Source organism: Mesoplodon mirus (assembly GCF_964341445.2).
Source record: "Mesoplodon mirus genome assembly, chromosome: 13".
NCBI lineage: Eukaryota > Metazoa > Chordata > Mammalia > Artiodactyla > Ziphiidae > Mesoplodon > Mesoplodon mirus.
Genome location: NC_138989.1, coordinates 72,852,337 through 72,868,671, shown reverse-complemented (window position 1 = coordinate 72,868,671; position 16,335 = coordinate 72,852,337). Strand labels below are relative to the sequence as shown.

General features: G+C 53.0%; 1 protein-coding gene across 1 annotated transcript in view; it reads right to left on the bottom strand.

Annotated features, from left to right (window-relative positions):
* Positions 1-16,012, bottom strand: part of ONECUT2 (one cut homeobox 2) — a 52,685-nt gene extending 36,673 nt beyond the window's left edge. Inside the window, exon 1 of the mRNA XM_082640224.1 lies at positions 14,392-16,012. Coding sequence (XP_082496350.1) covers positions 14,392-15,625 — 1,234 coding nt within the window. The 5' untranslated portion in view covers positions 15,626-16,012. The remainder of the gene's footprint in view (positions 1-14,391) is intronic.
* Between the last annotated feature and the right edge of the window lie 323 nt (positions 16,013-16,335).

Sequence of the window (16,335 nt, the reverse complement as noted above, 5' to 3'; positions counted from 1 at the left end):
TTCTGTGCTCAGCCATGGACCAGCAGCTGTGGGAGGCACAAGGATATGGCATCTCCCCTCCAGGGCCACAGGGAAGGGATACAGGAGAGATCTGGAGAGGGGTGTAAGACCCCAGCTAAGAATCTGCTATGCAGTTTGGAACAGATGACTGCAACCAGAGTTGAGCAAAGGGAGAAAAAAGAATGGGCTAGAGTTTGCTGGGAACGTTCAGAGATGGAGGACCTACGGTGGTGGCCGGGGAGATCTGGAGAGGGACAGATGAGATAAGGCATTTCGGGCAGCAGGAAGAGAGCGTGCAGGGACATCGATGTGGCGAAGAGGGCAACGTATGAGCAGGACAGCAAGAACTACCTGTTTGAGCAGGTTACCTTGGCAGACTAGAGTCAACTGGTAACACCCTAGTCTAGTGTTTAGTGATCCTTTCACATCCCTCACCTTACTGGAGATACTAGTCTGAAACTTTGGATAGGAGATTTAACCCCACTTCAAGATTCCCTTTAAAACTCATACATACCTGTAGTATCTTAGCTTAGGAGGAAAATGACATCAATGAGAACTCAATATCATGAAATATGAAATACTATCTCCAAATGATGCACCAATATTGATGATTCTTTTTCGAATGCCATCCACTAACTTGGGGGAGTAAAATGGGCAGAAATAATGTCATATAGAGGTATTCATTAATTTATTCATGGATATTTACTGGCTGCCTGTCACATGCTCTATCCAATCTTTGGTCTCATAGAACCTACAATCTGGGGTGGGGGGAGGACACTGACAAGTAAGCAGGTGATACCTATCTGTGGTCTATGTGAAATGGGATAGGTAGTCCAGAGAGATCCCAATTTAGGAGACCAGAGAAAACTTCCTAGAGCTTTAAGCCCAGATTTCGCTTAGAGACAAGGAACTTTAAGCCAAGATTTTGAGGTGAGGTTAGCTGAGTGAGGGAAAAAGTGTTCTAGGCTAAAGGAATGGCCTGGTGTGTTTGAGGAGCTAGGAGTACAGCATGTCTTGCACGCAGAGTAAATGGGGGGAGTGATGGGAGATGAGGCTGGAGGTGAGCAGGGGTTAGTCTATCCTGCTCAGGGATATGTACCTTCACCAATGGTCAAAGGGAGCTAACAAAGAGTTTTAAACAACAGTGTACTGTGGTCAGATTTGGGTTCCAGAAAAATTACTGTGGCTTAAGGTTGGAAAATGGATGGGAAAAGGCAAGACTGGAGATAGGGAGACCAGTCAGGAGGCTGCTGAAATTGGTGATGCCTCCAACGAGGGCAGCAGTGGAGGGGATGGAGACAGATATTTAGGAGGTATAATCCACATGGCTAGTATGGCTGACCTGGGGGAAAAGCAGAGTCTGAGTTGACTTCCTGGTTTTTGGCTTGAGATTCTGTGTACAAGATGATATTACTGAAAGAGAGAGAGAATAAAAGAAGAGACTCATATTTGGTGGTGGTGGTGATGGGGGCTGGGGGTTAAGAAAAATGAGTTCACTTTGAGATGGACTGAGTTTGAGGACACCCAGGCAAAGATGTCCAGATGCAGAAGGAAATAGGGACCTGGAAGTCAGGAGAGATATCAGGGCTGGAAAGAGACCTAGAAGTCCTCAGCATAGCAAGATGACAACCAAACAGATGCAATCTTCTGGGGTGAGTATGACGAATGAATATATAGAATAGCCTAGGCCTGAATGCTGAGCTAGATGGAGAGAGCCCAGAAAGGAGACCGAGAAGCAATAGCCAGAATTCCAGAAAGGAAAATAAGAGAGTACAGTATTTCAGAAAGCGTGGTCAGGAGTGTGTCACATGCCATGGAGAGGCCAAGTTAAGGTAAGAACTGAGAAGCATCCATTGGATTTAGCTACAAAGACCTCAACAGTGACATTGGTAAGAGTAGATTTAGCAAACAGGAGTGGCCAGAATGAGACAGCAAAGGGCTGGGACTGAAAGGGGAGGTGAAAAACAGATACTGAGTTATAGCAACTCTTTCTAGAAGTGAAGGGAGGGAAGAGCTGAAGTTGGAACAGGTGTTGGGGGAGCATTAAAAAAATATAGGAGAGTCTGGAGCACAAAAATTCGGATGGGAAAATGCTAAGTGGTTATAAACACAGGAAGGGATTGGATCCTGAGAAGGTAGGAGAGGCAGGGGCCCAGAATAAGGTCAAAGAATTGGTTTTCAACAGGAAGAGTGTCTCTTCCTTTTCAGAACAATAATTAAAAAAAGGATGAGAAGGGTTAAACATTGAGAGTGACTAAAGAGTTCACTCTCATGCCTTGAACATGAACTGATATAAACTCTGGTATACGTTAGGAGGCATCTGAATCCAAGACTTAAAAACAACAAAAAAAAAACCCTTTAGATTTGGAAATCTGTCGCTGTTTCAGAAACACAAAAAGTTCTTTTAATCCACACTTTTTTTTTTTTTTTTTTTAGTATTTGGAGTCAAAGAAGACTATTGGGGAGGTACTGTTTACATTGCAGTCTTGTCAAAATATCTTTTAAAAACCACATTGAGTTCACTAGAAAGGAAATGCATTTAGTATAAGGCCTTGCAGAGTGCACGGCCTTATTTTAATAAGATGAGGTGATGCATATAAAATAGACTTTAAAAAAAAGGCTTTGCTTACTGTCAAATCCATGTTTTACCGGAAAAGGTTTTGATAGTGTTACCCAACAACTACTAGGAAATGCATGCCTGCAAAGTCAAAGATCATATGACTTGAAGAAACTGCTTTAATCAGTGTTTATCAAATAGATTTAAAACTAGTTCTTAGATCTAATTCAAATATGTTCCTGCTCATTTATAGAGCAAGAGTCTACGTATTTAGACACAGAAAATGATTTTTTTCAACACTGAGAGTGAATGCTCTACCAGATTTGTTTTGTTTGGGGCTGGATTTTCTTCCTTTCATCCAAGAGCCACTTGGAATTTAAAGATGAATTGTCACAGGGAAGAAAATCTCATTTATCATGCCCTTGACTTTCTGTTTAAAGGGGATACACTTGTCTGTTCCTATGGTCCACCTGCCCGAGAACCACTTTAACAATAAATTGGGCTTGAACTAAAGTTTCTTGATATAAAGCAAAAGTTTTACATTTTAATTAGCTTTGGGAAGTCAAGGGCCATTTTACTAGAAACCTAAAGAGATGGGAGTTGTGCTTAATCACAGACCAAAAGGACCCACCTGCCTCCTTTCCCTGTAATAAAAACACAAATAAAGCAGAGCTGCTGAATGAAAACAGCCAGAGTCAGGGGTCAGTGCCTAATGTCAGCTCTCACCGTGGCCAGGGCCATGTGACTCCGTTGTGTGGCCTCGTGGAAGTGACACAACCCTTGGCCCACAGAAGCGGTGGAGAGGTTCCCCTTAAAGAGAGTCCCATTAAGGAAAACCCTCAAGAAATCAAACCCACTTTCTAGATTTACTGGAGGTAGCCTGGCAACATTACTGCTGATATAATGTGAGGATCTCGCTTCATATAATGAAAACCATGTTTGCAAAACTCACGTGGAGGCAGGGGTGGGGGGGAGGGGAAATCCGTTTTTGTATATTTGTGCGTAGGGCAGTCAGACCGTAAACCTTGAAAGGAAACCCTCAATCTGAAATACTGTGCTGAGAGTAGCTAGCAGTCAGCGCCCGCAGAAGCCAGGAACATGGAGGAAAACATTTCAATCCCTCCGCCCCCGACAGAGGTAATGTCCTTCCCCTTGGAAAGGAAAGGGTCCTTTAGCATCTTTTGTCCTCTCACCGCCATCGCCTCCTCTCCCTTTATTATCGCCGACCTCCCACAGAGAAACGAAGCCACGGGCCGAGGGAGGAAAATCTGAGGCCCTGTTCTGTCTGGGGCTCCTGAGATCTAGAGAGCTGGAGCTACTGATCGGGGTCCTGCCTGGATTTAACCCGGTAGAGGACCCATCTCCCTTCTCTGGGGTGAGATGCAAACTTGCTCAGACCCCGGCCTGGGCGCGCTGGCTGCCAGGGCCCTCCGTGGCGCTGTTCGTGGTGCTGAAGCCTGCATCAAGGCGTGGCGGCAGCAACCCACGCACAGGCGGCCGCCTGTCAGGGGCTCGGGGCCCAGATCCACGCGAGGCAAGTCTGGAAACAGCTGCCGCCCACAGAGCTACAGCCAGCGCCACAGTTTGGCTCCAAGTGTAGCTCACTGGCTTACTTCTTTGCAACTGCAAAATGGCTGGTTCCCCTTTTCTCTTCCCAGGGGCTTTCACAGAGCCCACCTCTGGCTCACCGATCTGGCGTATCTCTTTCCTGATGTCCTCCCTGCCCATAGGAACTCTCTCACCCCCTCTCCTTCGTACAATACTTTGCCTTTGCAGAGAGCACCTTACAGATGGTACCGCCCTCCCTGGCACCATCAACTGAGCCATTTCTCCTACACACATAACCATTCCTCTTCTCTCCCACAGACAGTTTTTGCCTTCTCTGCCCCTCATCTCTCAAGCAGGAGACTATTACCTCAGTGTGCAGGGTGGGCGGAACACCTTTACCCGTCACAGCAAAACCGCTGATTTCTCCCTGGCAACGGATTCGGAGAGGCAGAGGTTAGAGTTCCAAAGGACCAGGAGAAAGTCCCCTAAGAAATTTCTAGGAAAATACGGGTAGTGGTCAGTAGGGTGGGGAATGGAGACACAGACACTAGGAACAAAGTGAAGAAAAGAGCCTGGGCCTTAGAGGTGCAAGGCTTGATGCAGTTAGAAGACTCCCGGCAGGTGGCACTCTAGCTCAAGGTGCTTTTGGTAGAAGCCTTGACTGTGCTCCTGGTTCCACCTCAAACCTCCTTTCTGCTAAACAACCCCCTAGCCAGGTTTGGAGGTCTGTCTTCCTCTTGATCCAAGCACTCTGCTAAAAAGCACCCTTCGCACAATTCTATTTACTGTAATACACAATGGCGAAGGGAACATAAATAAGAAAGAGAGGGTCAGTGGGAGGATTTTTTTCTCATGCGTGATTGATGGTGCTCAGATCAAAACTGTGTAATCATCAATAACATGATTCAGCAATTGGGAAATGTAAACAAGTTGTGCAAGTGCTTGCTTTGGTCAAAGCCCTGGAGGGGCTCATGGGGCTGGGCCAAGCTTGAGGAGGGCAATGCCAACAGGATGCCCTCCCTCCCACCAGGGCAGAGCTGGCTGTGCCTACAGCCTGACTGGCGTGACCTTTGCCTTTTGCAACACGCATGCGGTTGGGCCGGCGTTAATGGCACTTTGCAGGGAGTTCCAATTGAGTAAACAAAAAATGCCTTGCCCTGTTCTAATGGAGCACATTATTCTGAGGCCTAAGCCTTCATCCAGGCCCCTGCAGCTGCTCTGCAGGTCAGTGCTACCAATAAAGCCATTAGCCAATGAGAAAACTCTTCTTCCCTGAGGGGGACTTGGAGGCTTTGTTGCAGTGGCTGTACTTTGCTTTGGGTTTTTAAACAAGCAATCCAAGTTGATCTGAGCCTCTTACATCAGACTCCAGGATGAAGACACTGAAACTGTGTGTTTGCTGAGTGTGATATTTTAAGGAACTGGTCCCTTGTTCAACACAGACGGGAAAGCTCACTGCTTCCTGTTCAATTAACCTGAACCATAGCTGAACTCTGCCCTTTGAACTCACTCAGCAGATAAATACATTAGCTCACCTAAGGAATCATTAATATTTTTCAATCACATAAAACAAACATGAATGTCTGAACACAACCCAAGAAAGAGACAATTAGGAAGAGCACATGGAACATGTTGGGAAAAAAATCACAAATGGATGTTATTTACAGAACAAAAAGGGTCAAGGAAGAAATAGAACGGATCATGCCAACGGTTCTGGAAACAAAGGGGACTTTCATTTTCATTTCTGCAAACACAAAGGGTACTGAGCAATATTTACCAATTCCTGTTCCATCTACACTGCTCGATAAGAAAAAGTTGTACCCTACTCCTGGTCTGGTTTCTACCTACTTCCATCAGAACACACAACTCCAAGCCCTTCTCTTGGAAAGTGACTTCAGTGTTCATGCTCATATACAGAGCCCAAAATATTGCATTTCTGGGGACAATTTTATTCCCAATTTGCTACAAATGAGCCAAAATAATTTTTGTGGAAGTATCACTGCCTTTAAGTGAACCAGTGTAAATGAACCAAGCTAGTGGCTTGATTGAAATAATTTTACAGTAGAAAATGATGTTCCTGTGATGTTGTTACTCTAGCATCTAAATAGATTTTGTTTTGGGGGGAGGGAAAGAGAGAGAAGAGAAGAGAAGAGAAAAAAGGAGATCGCTAAATGCATCTGTTTTGTCCTTATCCCTGCATGTCATCTTAGAAGAATGAGAAAAACATTCCCCAACCAAGTCATTACACATTTCAGTTTGATTCAGTTTCACTTGCCACAATTCTGCCTCTTGACTCCTCCCCTCCTTCCCCCTTTTCATTTTTGTTTGGTTTGGAGTGTGGGCTTAATGCCCAGCTATCCTAGATGAGAACACTTAAAGGAATAACGCAAGCGCAAAGGGTAAATCTATTGAATGAGGGTCTTTAACTATGTGGTTTCCTTAAAGGGAAAGGTTGGATCAATAGGATCAATATGAAAGGTTTCCCTGGCCCTGCATAAAAGGGTAAGGGCTTCTCTTTTCACTGGTTTAACTTTACTCTCTGACAAATGCAAATCAATGGATCTGTGTTTACAACAGATTCCCTAACAGACCCAACCTGGGTAAAGCCCAGAGCCTCGCCCTGGGGGTGGGGAGTCCAAGCTTGCTCTAGGGGGATGCTCTAGGGCAGAGCTTAAGGCTCAAGGCCCTGGGGGTGGAGTGGGCTTGCTGCCCACTGGGATCCTGCGGCTGCCACCTGTGGTCTCTCCAAAGAGGACAGAAAAAAAATGGAGCAATGGAGCTCCAGACTCTTCCAGAGATGCCTCAACCCAACATAAACATAAAGCCCAAATTCCTAGGATCTGGTGAGCCAGTCAACCTTGTTTCCTACCAGTATAGTTCTGGGAGGTTGACTACACAGAGGGAGCTGGAGTGGGATACCTACAATTGGAGCAGCCCATGCATTTCAGCTCTAGAATTCTCCTTCTGTGCTTTCTTAGGTGGTAACTGGCTCTCTTAACTATTAAAAAGGCAAACCACTGAAACCGTGGGTTCTTTCCCTCTTAATTTTACCTGTCCCTTTAAAAACGTGATGCTTTCCAGAGATTACATGACTTCAAGTCAATACCAGTTACAGAGAAATTATTTTTCTTCCTGCAGGAGAAAGTATATGTATATTTGATTACATGAGCCAAAGTCCAATGCTGATTAAATTACATTGGAGGTGTGCTTCCAACCCAAACAAAGTCTGCTTTCTACAGAAGAGTAATGGATCTTCAAATGGCGAGAGAGGCGCCAACGTGGAACGCAGAGCCTCCCTTCCCTCTGGGACAATTTGTGTCGGACAGTTTTTCACAACAATGTCCACTTCTCCCCCAGTGAGACTAGCTCTGTGTGCACAGCCCACAGCCTGCCTCCACGCCTTGCCATGCCTCAGGTGGGCTGAGCTACCCAGTCTACCTCCCTGCCCCTGCAAAAACCTGTGTACATTTCTCAGGGTCTTCACCTGGAGTGAGACTTGGAAGTCAAAAATCAAGCTTTTCCCAAAGGCACTGAAGTTCATTAGGGGGACAGACTGGGTGATGAAAGGGGATGCTGATGGGCCCCCAGCCCACCTTGAGCAGGCTCTGTACCTGACGGTATAAATGTCCCTATTGGGTACCCTCATAATGGTCTCTCCCCACCAAGAAAAGTATCCCCTCAGATGAAGAAATTGTCCCTAGGTCAGGAAAAACAAGGCTCTCTGATAGGGTGGGGGACAAGGATAATCCAGAATCTGTAGATGAAGTTTAAGGCCCAGGGTTCCTCAATATTCACCCTTTTCCCCAGGGCCCTTTATCCAGAAAATTATTTCTATTTATTCCCTCCTCATTTTCCTTCCTTTGGTAAGAGCCCAGAAACTAAACCACTCTGCTTCTCCTCTGAGGTTTTCATTCCTCCAGGGATACCCCGACAGGATACCACTTTCCCTCAAGACAGTTTCTACCAACACCAGCCACCAGCAATAGTGTGGTGGTGTCCAGTACTTTCTTCCTGAGAACTCTTCAACCCCCTTCCTCTGATCTTCCTTTAGAAACAGGTTCTAAAGCCCAGAAAACCAAGAGGCGACCCTGAAGTGACATTTTGGATTGAAAAAAGCTGGAGCAGAATTCTCTTTTCCCCCTCAAGGTTCAGGCCTGGAGCTCTAGAAGGTAAACCCTGCCCAGGGTCCCCTGTTACTTCTGGGCAGACACGTGTCTCTAGAGAGAAGTGGGGCCGCTCTCAGAGACACTGAGAATCTGGGGGGCTCGGTTTCCCCTCTGCCCCACCCTCACCAGTCACAGGAATCCAGCCCTGTTTTGGGATTCTAAGATGGGGCTGGAGGAGAGTCTAAGATTCCACCCTCCAAAAGCCCAGTCGCCCCTCCCAGAGCTTAAGAGCCCTTCACCGGGAGCTTGAGGGGAGGGGCCCGCTGTCTGCCTCACCAAAAGGAAACCTCGCACCCTTTTTCGTTTCTGTATCTGATCACCTGACCTAGTTCACTGCAGGTTTTCAGAAGAGGGGTAAGGCTCATTCTGACTAGGAATCAAGGAGCTGTAGCAAAGCTCCCTTCTCTAAGGAAACCCACTGGAAGGAAGACGACCCCTATCTCTGGGGAGGACAGAAAGAAATGACTGCTTCCCCTTTGCCACATGGCAAAGCAGAATAACGCAAGATTTGGGGTTTTTTCTCTCTCCTTTGCTTCCTCCTTTTTCTCATTTCGTTCTTGGAGAAGGAAGGAAAACACTCCTTTTCGTCCAGGTTGAAACCTTCTGTTGAAGGAAAAGCTCAGTATTTCTAAAACTGGAGAATGTATAATTTCAAAAAAACCCGAACAATTTAGTTCTTATCTCACCCCCACTACCGTCCCAGCTCTTTCTTTCCTTCATCCACCTTAGTGTTCCTTCTGGAAGCATAAGCCATTTGGCAAAAGGAGCCGTTGGCAGGATGTGGGGACAGCTCTGAAGTCCTTTCTTTTCCAGTCAAGGCAGGTGCCTCAGAGAAAACCTCTCTACTAGGGCCAGGCCTGAGTCCCGCGTCTCGGAGGGGAAGATCTCTCCAGCTGGTGGGAAGGCGAGCTGGGGAGGGGCAGTTCCCCAGGCTGGTGTTTCTTACCAGCCGGGGCAAGAAACAAGATTCTTCTCTGGTTGACCCAATTAGCCCAGAGCAGACCATTCTGAGGGATGAAGCCCGGGCCATTGTCACTGGGGCCTCGTTTAACTGTCCAACTAATGCACCAGTGTAGAAAGTGTAGAAAGTCTGCGAATGTTTTCTTAATGAAAACAAGGACGGAGCGGATCCGCGGATCAGGAAGCTGCGAGGTTAGCAGGCAGCTTTAAAGACGTCGTTTCTATACGTCTGTGTCTCTATCTCTGCTTTGCAAGGAAGTTCATCTGTACCATTTTTTTCTAGGATCCCACATATATGCGTTAATAGATAATATTTGTTTTTCTCTTTAGAGACGTCGTTTCTAAAGTTCGGCTTGGACGTTCCCGCATATGGAGAGGAGACCAAATTTCCCGGATGGTTTCCGTGGAGGAAAGAAGTTGCCCCCGGCCCTGCTGGACCAGACGCGGGCCGCGCGGGGCAGAGGCGAAGGCACCCTAAGCGCGAGAGGACTGGGAGGGCTCGGGCGCCGTCCCGTGCGACGCCTTCGGTATACCAACCACCCGCAGAGCCCGCGGCAGGGAGCGCAGAAAGCGGCGTTGCGCGCGGGGGCTGGGGGAGAGGGCAGGCAGCCTGGCGACGGCAGGAAACCCCGAGGAGGAAGCGGCGGGCTGGGGCCGCGCGGAGTGAAGCAGCGGCCAGACCCGAGAACCCGCCTGGAGCTGGGGAAGCAGCGCGGCGGGAGCGCCGGGGAGCCAGGCCGCTGGCGAGCGCTCTGCTGGGAAGAGGGCGCCGTCGGGCTTACTGGAAACGCGCCGGATCAAGTTCCAGATCAATGAAATCTGGGTCCACGCGTTAACGTTATTGTTGCCAGCATTAATGCTCTTTTAATCTTCTAAACATTATCAGCATCGATCTCCCTCCATATACACATTTGTTTGAGAAAGTGACATAACCACATGGTGGAAAGCCTGGAATAAAAATAAATGCGCAGCCCCTCGCATCGAAGGCGCCCGTGGACCCAGGCTACTTCTCGCCTGCGGGTTCACTAACCTCCCTCGCGTCGCGCCGGCTCGGCCCAGCTCCCGCCCACCCTAATGCGAGTTGGGAAGGTGTTCTCGAAGCACCGGGACTTGACCAAGCAAGGACGGTAGTGAGCTTTTCAATTATTAATCCGACCAGCCAGCAGGAGAAAACATCTTGTGTTCCGTACCGACGTGGGCTACATTCGACCTCTCCGGCTCGGATCCCGAACTAAACCTTCGGGAGAGCCCGGCTGAGCCCGGCCGAGAGGCTGACCAGAGGGAGGGGTGGGAGTCGGGGTGCGGGTCTCTGCCGATGAGGTCCCCGCCCCCCGTCCCTAGGCCTAGGGTGGCCTGAGGACGGTCCCTGGCGCCAAAAGGAGCCGCGCACGCACGTGGTGCCCCTGGCAGGCGCCGCAGCGTTCTGCCCTGGCCACGCTCCGCTGCCGCGGGCGTCAGGTGGCCCAGGCGACATCCCGTTGGGTTGGTAAAGGGCCCGGCCCTCCGCTGCCTCAACAAGACTTGCCTCCGGACTGGCCGCTGGGAGCTGCTGCCTGGGGAGGGCCGGGCGTCTGTTCGCCGCGGGGACGGGAGGCAGGCTCGGGGCGGGTCGCCCCGGGAGCCCGGCTCACAGAAGGCGGAAACCTCGGCAGGGTGTGTCGTCGGAGGGTCTCTGCTGTCTTCCAGGTGTTGGAGGAAACCACTCCCGCCACCGGGGCCTCGATCGTCCTCCGCGAGGCGCCCATCCACTTTCTTGCCCGGGTTCTCTCGGTCCCTCCTGGTTCGTGTGTGCTGAGTTTGGAGGCCTCTTGGGCTCACAGCCAGTGAGGGTTTGTGCTCGAACACACTGGCGTTTGTCCTCGCCGCCTCTTGCCGGGTTCATAAAAACTGCTCTGCCGGAACCAGACCCGGGGACCGCGGAAGAGACCCAAGCCCGCATGGTTGCAAACAGTTTCGGCCCTCGCCACTCTTTATGAACGAAGTCGTGCACTTGGAGCCCATTTCTCTGAAATCTACTGTTGAGGCAATCTGAGCTCCCCCATCTTCTCCCTTCCCTTTTGAAATGCTATCCCGGGCTGTGGATACACCGAGGCGGTCGGCGCTTCTGTTGTGACGGGGTGTACTTCACCTAAGGGTGAGGTTGCCGACACTGGCCCAAATCAGGCATCTTAACTCTGCGGTCCCTCAAACCCCTATCTGCTAACCTCTGGCAAGACCCAAAATGAGAAAGAGAAAGGGAAATTAAAAGGGGAGACAGAGGGAGACAGAGAGAGAGAGAGAGCGCGAGCGAGCTGGTCTCGATGAGATGCGGGGCTGGTCGGTCTTGGCGAGGTTTGGGCCTGGGAGTCAGGCAGAGCTGCCCTGTAGAGTCACTGGGATTGTTTAACCCCCAGAGCTCAACGGTGTGGGCCCTCGGCAGCGTGCTGGCGAGATTCCGATCTATACTCCTGGAGGAGAAGGCCTCAGCTTTTCTTCTCCATTTGCTCCTGTCCCCTAGCGCTCCAAGCACATAATACCAGTCCCAGCTTCTGCATCAGTGTCTGAAGAGACTGATCTACTGACCCCAAACTGAAAAGCTTCCTATGTAATAATAACCACTCAACACACTTGTACTTGCTGATCGAATGGCCAGATAAAAAGGCTAAAGCTCTTGTCCCTTTTCAACTCTGGGTAATAAAACAGACACACATTTGAATCCTTGAGCAAAGCGGGGTCCCTCGCAGGAAATTCTCAGTCGCTGAAGGAGGCTTTCAGACTCCCACTGAGGGGGCTTTCTTGCTCCTGCTCTGAAAATCCCCGATGCTGCCTGAGGCCAGCCCCTGAGGAGTGGCCCCGGGACTCTCCCGTGGTGGGTGGTGGAACTGGGGTCCCCCAGGGATGCCACACTCTCCCCCATCCCAGCAATGCTGTTGCAAAAATCCTTGAGACCGGCTAGCCAGCAAAGCATTACTTTCCAAATCACTTTCAGACATACATTGGCAGAGGGCACATGTTTTAAAAATCTGTCTTTTTCGGGACAGGCGTGAGGGGGCGGCAGCGCTCTGAGGTCAGCCGGAGTAGAATAGCTGTCATCCTGCCTTTACCTTACCCTGGTCCCCCCTCCCCAAGACCAGCTGCCAAGCTTCTTCTGGCTGCCTGTGCCTAAGAAGCCAGCCCTTGCTAAAACTCACCCGTGAGGGACTAAAGGCATTTTCAGGGGCCTAAGACAAAGGGGTACCACACTGTTTGGAATTGTCAGTAAGCTTCCAGTTTTTCACGGATGCTCTCTATTCACTGCTTAATCTTTGCGAGGAACCAAGAGCAACCAGAGAAAACTGTAGGAGAGGATGAAGAGTAAGCTAAATGAGGAGAAAGATAACGTAGGTTTCTAAATCCATGCAAAACTATTTGGAGTCCACCGACGTGGGGAAGCCCTTGGTGTGGGGGGGGGCTAGTTTCTTTACCTTTTCAGATCAACACTGCAGGGAGATTACTGACTGGAGATCTGAATCCTCCAACAGCGGGCAAAGGCGGAGGCTGTCAGAGTGGAAACGCCCCCTCCCCAAGCCTGGGCGAACACGCTGCCTGTCATATCCCCCAGCCCTGTCCGGCGTAGGCAGAGTGCACCCTACAAGCCAGGCTCAGCGGTGCGAGGATAGCCCCGGGGAGCCGGAGAGGAAGCCTGAGCTCACAACTCCGGAAGCGCGTTGTGTGCGGCTCGGAACCGCGCGCTAACCCACTACCCGCACCTATGTAAATCACTGCCACCACGAATTGTCCGCCAGATAATCCGACGATCGGGAGAGATAGCCTCAGTCCAAAAGAAGCTGCCCATCTCGGCCTGCAGTCGGGTACCGTGCGTCCTCCCCAGTGGGGCGCCTGGACACTTTGCCCCTCTTGGCCCGTGGCAGGGTCCTGGGGGCAGCGCAATTGCCACGCGCACCGCGCTGGGTCTGTGCGCACTAAAGCGCGCAACTGTGAGCGCAACTGTGTGCCAGTCGCAGCCACGGCTGCGCCTTTCTCTCTGGTTCCCGCCGCCCACACAGGAGGTTTCTGCGCTCCTAGAACAATAGAGGGCTGTACCTCGCGGCTCTGCCGCTAGAGGAGGCACAAAGAGCCAAGCCGGCTACAGAACAATGTAACCAATGCGTCGACCCGTCCTCTCCCGCCGGCCGCCAGCCCTCCCCTTCGCCGAGCTACGCGCACAATCAGCGTCCGCTTAATGCAAAGGCGGAGCCTGTAGCCCGCGGCCAAGATGCGTTAACTAACCTGCATCTTAATTTTTCTGCACCTCTTCCCGCGAGCTCCCAGTCTCTCCCGGAGGCCCCAAACCTCGGCAAATCCTGGCAGACGCTGGGAGCCGGGCAAGGGCGGCCGGCGAGTGAGGCAGGACGCCCTCTACTCTTAGCTGCTCCTCTCCCGTCCTCCCAGAGAGGTGGATGTGGCAGTCCCAACCTTCGCCCTTGTACCCTCCCATCACTGTGGGCAGTGACAAGGGAGCTGGCCCCAGCCCGCTCTTTCGATCATAAAGTCCCCGTGCCAATGTCAAGGCCGGAAACGGGCTCGGGAAGCGCTGTTGTACCCTGGTCACCCGTTCTCCGCGTGGGCAAGGCTGTGACTCTTGTCAGTGACCAAACAAGTTTGCCTCCCGCTCCCCCCCCACCCCGCGCCCACCAACTGCCTCCATATAGGGAGACCAGGCAGCTTGGAAAACTGAAATGTATTGCCTAAGCAAGCTTGGAAATGTATTGTCTAAGCAAGAGTTCAAGTGCACAGGGTTTCCAATAAAGGCAATCCCCCTTTCCTGTGAGTCCTGGAAAGAGAGGGCTCCTAGCGGACACGGCGCACCCCCATCGCGACTCCCACAACTGGGTAAGGTCGGAAGGAGAGGGCAGAGTTGGCACGTTGACCAAAGTGCGTATAAAATGCGGGTGGGGGTCGGTCAGGAAGCCCGGGAGACAAGGAGGGAGGAAGGAAGAGAACGAAGAGAAAGGGAGAACAGAAAAAAGAGGAGAGGAGAAAGAGGAAACAGAAGAAGAAATAAAGTAGAGAAGAAATACGAAGTGTGGAGAGGAGAGGAGGCGAGAACCCAGAGACATGGCTAAGCGCCCTCACCCGGGGCCACAGGCACCCTGGAGCCCTCTCCCAGCACCCTGGCTCCAGGAGACCCTCTGGGCTTACCTGCCAGGCGTAAGGCAGACATGCGCTGGAACTCGGGCTCCTGCAGCCACTTCCACATCCTGCGGAAGGTCTCCCTGCCAGATTTGAGTTTACTCCACGGTTTGGGGTTCCGGAGCAGGTCGGAGAGAGTCCCCTGAGACCGGCACAACACCCTCTGCGCGAAGATCGCCTGTGGGATGCTGTAGCGCTTCAGCTCGGCGGTGATGCGCTGGGCCACCTCTTTGGTGTTGATCTCCTCCAGCTGGCCTGACGTGGCCACCTGCGATCCCGAAGAGGACGAGGGTGGCCTCTCACGGCTAGGCGCCAGCACCGGCCCATGGGACTGAGCGTGGCCCGGGTGGTGTAGGCCGTTGAGGTGCGACATCATGGCCGCGGGCGGGGTGCCCAGACCGCGGGACAGGTGTTGCTCACCGCGGGTCAGCATGGCAGTGTGGTGCGCGTCGAAGTTGGGGCTGAGCATTTTGTCGTGGCCCGGGGGCCCGTAGCTGGGCAGGCTCTGCTGCGCGTTGTGGAGGCCGCCCAGCCCGTTGCCCAGCGGTGTGGCGGCCAGCGGGGACAGGCTCTGGCTCATGCCGGGCATCTCCTTGTAGGGACTGTAGAGGTTGTTCATGGTCGGGAGCCCTCGCTCGTCGCGCATGAGGGTGAAGCTGCCGCTGACGTTGCCCGACAGGCGCTGGTGGTGGTGGTGGTGGTGGTGGTGGTGGTGGGGGTGCGGGTGCGGGTGGTGGAACTTGTCCGACACGGTGGAGATGGGCGGCAGCGGCTGGAGCGGCGTCAGCGTGGTGTAGGTGTTGCTCATGCCCATGCCGGGCGGGGACGAGTCGCAGGACATGCTCATGGCATGATGGAGCGGGATGGAGAGCTCGGGCCGGTAGTCGCCGCCGTCCAGGATCGAGGCCATGCTAGTGACCATGGCCGAGCGCGACGCCGCCGCTGCCGCCGCTGCCGCCGTGCCCAGCTCCTGGTGCGCCGTTGGCGGCGGCGGCGGCGGCGGGCCCCGCAGCGAGCCAGCGGCGCCGCGGCCCGCGTGGTGAGGGCTGGTGCTGGCCAGCAGCTCCTGCTCATGGCCCGGGCCCCCGCCGCCGCCCCCGCCGCCCCCGCCGCCGCCCCCGCCGCTGCCGCCGCCGGCCGGCCCGTGTAAAGTGCCCAGACTTTCCATTGTCAGCTCCGGGTTCATGGCGCAGCCTTCTAGGTCTTTGGTGAGGCATCGATAGGCGGTGTAGGCAGCCTTCATTCAGTCCATCGGGGCCCGGGGGCGGCGGGGGCGGCGGGGGCGGCCGGCGGGCTGGCAAGGCGCGCGTGGCGGAGCTCTGCCGCGGGAGCAAGGGAGGGCGCGGGAGTGCGTGAGCGTGTGGAGGGGGAGCGTGCGTGCGGGTGTGCGCCCCGGGCTGCGGGCGGGCGGGCGCGCCCGGGGTGGGGGTGGGGTGGGGTGGGGGCGGACGGGGCGTGTGTGCGGGAGACGGGAGGGGGCGGGGAAGAAGGGAGGGATCACCGAGTCCCGCTGCTCGGGGCGGCGCGCTGCCTAGCCATGTCCGAGCCCGCTCCGGTGCCGACGTCTTCTGTTTGGGTGAGCGGGAGCTGTCCAGAAGGGCTCTGCCGCTCGCCGGGGCAGCCAACCTACCTTCCCGGACCCGGGGCGGGGCAGTACCCGATGGGCGCCGCGAGCAGCCACTGCGTGGCCGCGACTGCCCCGGGAGGCGGGCCTCCTGCGCACAGCTGCCAATGGCTGAGGAGGGGGCGGGGCCGCGCGTTTCACGTTTGGCTGACGGCTCTGTGCTTTTTTTTTTTTTTCTTCCTTTGCCACTGGAATCAAACGTCAAGGAGAGGAAGAGAGGGAGGGGAAGAGAGGGTAGTGGGGAGAGAGGCGAGAGAGCGAGGGAGGGAGAGAAATTACGTTAAAGATGCTGCTCTGTGTCTCTCCGGAGCTGCTGCGACCTGGGCTAA